Here is a 6,119-nt window from a genome sequence, read left to right as displayed (position 1 = left end):
TTACGGCATTTATTTTTTTGGTGGGGTGAAAAGAACCTACTATCAACATTCTTTATTTTTCTGTAGCACAAACCCATCAAGTGTACTACACGCTTGTAAATATTGGCGAGTATAGTTCTAGTACGATGAAAATGCATTGAAATCTACCATATATAAATATTCTATAAAAACAATTTCTAATGTTCCTTGCTACATTCGCAAACTGAAATTGTGCTCCGGAATGAAGAAAAACAAAAATGTTTCCAGAGTCGACTATGCACATTACTCCATCTCGAGTAACGAAGATCGGAAAGATTGCAATAGAATTGCATCATTTCGTTTATTGCTTATGGTGAGAAAGCAGATGCCGGGTGTCACTTTCTATTGGACCTCCCAAACGTCTTTCGAACATCTACTTATATCTGTATACCGTTAACTCGGTACTACCTCAACGAATTGCGCCACACTACATAAAAGTACCAAAACTGGCACCTTCTAAAAAATACACAATGCTCCGGTATTGTACCATCCGTTTGACACAAAAAAATACTTTAAGCAAACAAGTCCATCACCACGGGGGACTTAAAGATCATTAATAATTCATCTGAAAATTCCAACCACTGGAATTTCTGGCACCAACAGAGCTGCGAGTAGTGCGCGACCAAATACGCAGCCACTGGAATACGTTGAACCACAATTTGAATTTTGGTGTGCTTTTGTCGTTTTTCTCTTCGGTTCAGTTTGGATTCATCTCAATCGTGGAACGATGAATTCCAAATGACAGCCTTATTTGTACACGAGCTGCTGACACTTTTGTATCTTCTAGATCTGGCTGCTGTTATGGTGAGTGAGGTTGCTAGTTTAACTGTTGACTGTTACAATTTGTACGGGTTCGTGGAACCTGTCTGCTTCTGTTTTGTTAACAATCAAATATTTATGCTGCCAGTTTGTCTGCCGTGGCCTGGAAAGGCATGTTGTGTTTTTAGGTTTCTTGGCAAACGGTCCTAAGTATTGAAAATTCGTAAAAAATCAAAACAAAAACCGTCGAAGGCAATATGGATATTCCCTCGTAAACAGTTTATTTGAAACATGGTTAAACATAGTACAATTTCCGTATCATTGCGATGGTCATGATGATGAAAGCTTCAACGATATGTTTCTCTGCAAAACGAGAAGCTTCCGTTCGATGGTCGACAAACTAAAGCCATTTGTATCTATCCCAATGCGAATTTGCTAGTCGGATGGCTAATTACAGAAATCGGATTAATTGCATCGTAGTGAAGGAAATGGGGTCAGGATATGTAATTACTACGCTTAGATGCATTCGTTTGTGATTCAGATCTACGTATAAAAGGAACGAATTTATCGAGAAGAGTCACAGTCAACTACTAAGCTTTCATCCATTTTGTGCGTTGGTACTAAATAAACACTCTATCGAACATGGTTTCAAACAAGACAGTATTCATCGGTGTTTGTGTGTTGATCCTGACTATCGTCAACAACGCTCCTGTTGAGGCTACCCCTCAGATTGGTAAGTTTCAATTCCATACATATGCCGGTATTAAGTGCACACTAACATGTAGCATTTTTGTTGTTGTAGAACTTATGGGAGGGTACGACATTATTGGAATCTGCATAACAAATTGTGCTCAGTGTAAAAAAATGTATGGTGCGTTCTTCGAGGGACACCTGTGCGCTGAAGCATGCGTTCAATTTAAAGGCAAAACCATTCCAGATTGTGAAGATCTGAGTTCGATAGCTCCATTTTTGAACAAAATGAACTAAATCTGTGAGAGGTGCGTAACTACGAGCCAGTCCAAAATACCTACACTTAGTCAAATGACCAAAGGATAAACAAACGTGATGCTATTGCAGGAAGCAGTGTCGCTTTAAAAAAAAATCGTAACTAAATAAACGAACTCATTGACAAACTACCGAAAACCTTTTCAGGCACAGTGTAGAGTTTTTTTGGGTACGAACAATGAAAGAACTCTCTATTTGCACAAGCAATCGGTAGCTGGCAATGCAAGTGTTTAGACAATCTAGTGAACTCAGCATGCCATATGGTGACCACCGTTGATCATCAATCTTCCGCACCACACTATCGGTGAAACGTTTTGTTTACTGAAGCAATTAAAAGAGCAGTTCTGGAAGCTCTCGATCGGGTGTAATCATAACAGTTCCTATCGAACGGCTGGACGCCCTTTGTCGAGAGCTATGAGTACTGAAAATCTTGAGCACTATAAAGTGCTACCATTACGTTGCAATTGTCTGACATTGAGTGGAGCGATCCGGGAAGCATCCTCTGCGTTAACCGAGATGGATTTCTTTTGGGACCCCGTGATCCGGTCAAAAGACCGCAACACGCCTTCCGCCACCGATGGCCACCATGGCAGATCAAGTGTTTGCGTCTGTTGTGATAGCTTGAGTGTCAGTTTCTTCATGTATTAAGGGAGCCCCAGCTATGCATACACAACGCCGTTTCAGGTAGGCTTAGATATATATGCGTTTCGTAAAGCCTCTGCTGGAGAATGGAGGTTTTGAGATGAGTTTTGCCCCATACAGTAAGTAAACACTCTTGGAGGAGCATTAAGAGCGTGGTGTGATTTTTGTAAGGCTCCACGCTATACGCCAACAACTGTTTACGACCCGATCGTAGGTAGAATTGTAACATATGGTTCGCTGGTCATATCAAATGTATGGAAATTAGAGTACTAGAAACGCCATGAAATGTTTGTACTGTTCAAACTGAAGTGTGATTCGGATTGTACAGCGTAGAATGACAGCTGTTTCCTTCCAATGTCGAATGGCATGCATTGCATACACGATAATTCTATATAGGTATATAAAATATATAGCTAATAGTAGTATAGTGATTGATAAAATATTTTATCTGCATGAACTACTCAGCTTTTTTATCGAAAGAATGTCCAGGCCGTGTATCAACTATATAGAACTACTCACCTTGAACTACTATATTCCACGGCGTTCAATAGAGTTCATGTTCCCACGATGCCTTCTTGACGCAAATCCTTGACACGTTAGCGATCAACATTTGATTTGAAAAATGCTTCCACCCCTCTCATAGTCCCAACCAAACGAGCAAATGCTCGATAGTATACATGAAAAATGTACCGCACTTTTAAACGGACCCAGAAAATCAATATTTGTTCCTGATTCTGTTGCCATTTACACCTTTTTTGCTTCTCTTTCGTTTGAGAAGTTCACGAGCAAGAGGGTATCGATCGCGATCGGCCTAACTATCGGACAAACCGAAGCAAGATGCAAGATTCTCCCCACAGATGATTCGATTGGATACCATCACGGTGTAGGGCAGCACAAATCTTTGAGGACATGATTAATGAGATGTGTGTTAACCATTTTCCTTTTTTTTCTGGCCCTTAAATCCAATAATTGAAGAAAACAGAGTACCAAACAAAAATCACCCGTGAGAGTAAGCGTATGTTCAAATGCTGTTTTTTTCTGTAGTTCTTGCCGCTCAAGTCCATCGTTAGCACAGCAGAGAATACAAGTTCAATATTGAAATTTCATTGGGCAGCATTTGTATCCCCGTAAACCAATTTGTATGCTTTCAAATTATCATCCATCAACTAATGGCTTACTGCTAGACTACGGTACGACAGGTTTTCGGTAGATGTTTTTTGTGATGCTCTTGATTCAAACACCCATACCGTTTGTTGAAATTTCATTAGACTGCGTATCGTGTGGAAAAAGGTTCCCCTGATAACCGTTACGTCGGTCAAAATGTATGGTATAGATCGCGGGACTACCAATGATCTGTTAAAATAAAATCGTCTCTAAACCGTTTCCCCGGGACTCTAGCAGTGATTTAAAAGCACCAAGAAGCAGTTCACAGTCACTCGTGACTTACTAATTACTTGTTCTCGTTAGAAACGCCGCGGCTTACACACGTTCTAATTAACGGTGTCGGAAAGCTTTAGAAGCGGTGCGGAACAGACGAGCCAAAACTTTTCCTCAAAATGTTGTTTAGATGGCTTGGTGTGGTGCCCCTTGTGTTACCGGTATAAGAATCTAATTTTAATTGCTCACACGTTAATGGGTTTTCTGATTTATTCGGTAGCTCCTGTCTGTGCATGTGTGTTTATTTAAGGTTATCGGCATTGCTTTAAAGGTTAACAAACGTTATGACCTTCATTACTAGGATGGAAATATGATCTTTATTCAAATTAATGAATTGCATAATTCAATTTTTATAAACAAATAATTGTAAAGAAGTCATGGTAGGAAAGTCATGGTTTTCTGCCTGGTGGAAGGAAACAAATTCACAATTTGATGTATATCTGCATTGAATTCGAAACAGTTTTCCTGGTTTTGTAAATTTATGAAATCTATCACAACGGTTATGATTACTGTTTAAAAGTTATTTGAGTCATTTTATTAATTCATTGAAAATCTCGCGTAAATGGCGTGGTGGTAATGGCTGCCCAATGGCTAATATACAAATAAGGTATTTGAAATAGTAAGATTTTTTTAAAACTTGAAGTCTGGTATGTTTGGCTGTTGTTAGATTGAAGAAAACTGAAAAGTATGAAATAAAATGTTTTTGAAATAAAATGTTCAACAATAGTAATTTGAAGAGAATAAGTATTTAAATAAGAAATTGAAATAAGGCATTGAAATAATTGACACAATTTAACAAAACATATGTACAATATGGAGATCAAACTATTAATCTGAGTGTCACACAAATTTGATGAACAATTGGACGGGATGCATAAATTATCTTCCTTTTGACACAATTATCTACAAACAACTTTATGCAGAAATCCTTGGCATTGTGGCTAGACTGTAAAAAGCGCCACATACGTAGGACGTATTGTCGGATAGTCGATACACCCAGTAGGAGGTAATCATCCGGTTCCGGTGAGATGTTGTTCCCGTTTCTGATGTTATTTTGTTGCCGAACAGCGAAACGAGGACCGTTACGGAAATCTCGATGTTTATCTGAAACAGCACGCCAGCTCTGGAAGCGAAGGGTTTGTAATAAATTGATGTGAAATAATTTATTCGTAAGTGATTGTCCATTAAAATGTGATAATTATTAGATTTGGTCAGCAGATACCGTATCACCTGGGTCGGTAGACGACGTCAACCTAATCGTCCGTGAGTTTCCTTTTTGGTAGAAACTGTTGAACGAGTGACTTGATTTTGTTTGAATTTCTCACGATACCCTTTCGGATGGTTGCTACTGTAAATTGGTATTTCAACAGCGAACCAATCACTCCACTCCCCGAAAAATGTTGCTTCTTGCTCAAACGTTACGCAGGATGGATCAATAGAGCTCATGCGGATGGCAAGGCGACCTTCCCATGTAGAGGTTACTTCGGCATTCGACCTGAGTGACAACGAATAGACCGATATTGTTCAGTTCCAGCGCCCCATCCAGTTAATATTGAACAGAAAGCTTCTTCGATTCTCCACAAGTACCGAAAGTGAGGAAGCGAGAGGAATGTAGCCCTCGGGTAATGTAATTATCGTACGGGTGTCAAAATGAATATTTTATTTGGACGCTAATCAGTTTTGTTGTCTTGTAAAACTACGTCTCATAGTGGTATTTTGTAAACTGAGCTAAAGGTACTCGGTATCCTTACAAAACGATGTGTTCAATCATTCCGATTTGACTGCAAGTGCAAATGCGGAATGTATCATTATTATGTTATTTTACGGAAGCTATTATGATTTGCAATATTTGGTTTGCATTTTATAGTAAACTAAAACAAAACACCTTGAACGTAATGCATGAAATGTTTGTGCCCTTGTATTACTAACAATATCTGCAGCGTTCTATGAAACACGGAGCAACAAGCTATCTTCTGTAAAACATCATTCGTCCGATAACGTTTTTCATATGCCCACAAATTGCTGTCTGATGTTACTGTCATCCATAACAATGCATCATACAAATGGTTCAAAGAAATGCACCAGCGACTAATGTACGAAACGTTACGGCATGTGCAGTTTTCACTCCTTACCAAGGGCGCATCTTACCAGACTATTCGTTGAAATTCTTATTCCGGATCATCTGCCGGTCGATTAATCCACCAGTAAAAAGGCAGTACACCACGCTCAGAGCACCGGTCACAACACTAATCTTAAAC

The 6,119-nt window shown here is 39.2% G+C and overlaps 1 protein-coding gene across 1 annotated transcript; it reads left to right on the top strand.

Annotated features, from left to right (window-relative positions):
- Positions 1-1,419: 1,419 nt before the first annotated feature.
- Positions 1,420-1,764, top strand: LOC128296907 (eclosion hormone). Its single transcript, XM_053032432.1, has 2 exons — positions 1,420-1,510; positions 1,580-1,764. The coding sequence occupies exons 1-2, from the start codon at positions 1,420-1,422 to the stop codon at positions 1,762-1,764; spliced, it is 276 nt and encodes a 91-aa protein (XP_052888392.1).
- Positions 1,765-6,119: the final 4,355 nt, after the last annotated feature.

Source organism: Anopheles moucheti, chromosome 2 (genome assembly GCF_943734755.1).
Source record: "Anopheles moucheti chromosome 2, idAnoMoucSN_F20_07, whole genome shotgun sequence".
Lineage (NCBI taxonomy): Eukaryota > Metazoa > Arthropoda > Insecta > Diptera > Culicidae > Anopheles > Anopheles moucheti.
The sequence above is the reverse complement of the archived record's forward strand: the minus strand, read 5'-3'. Positions and strand labels throughout refer to the sequence as shown.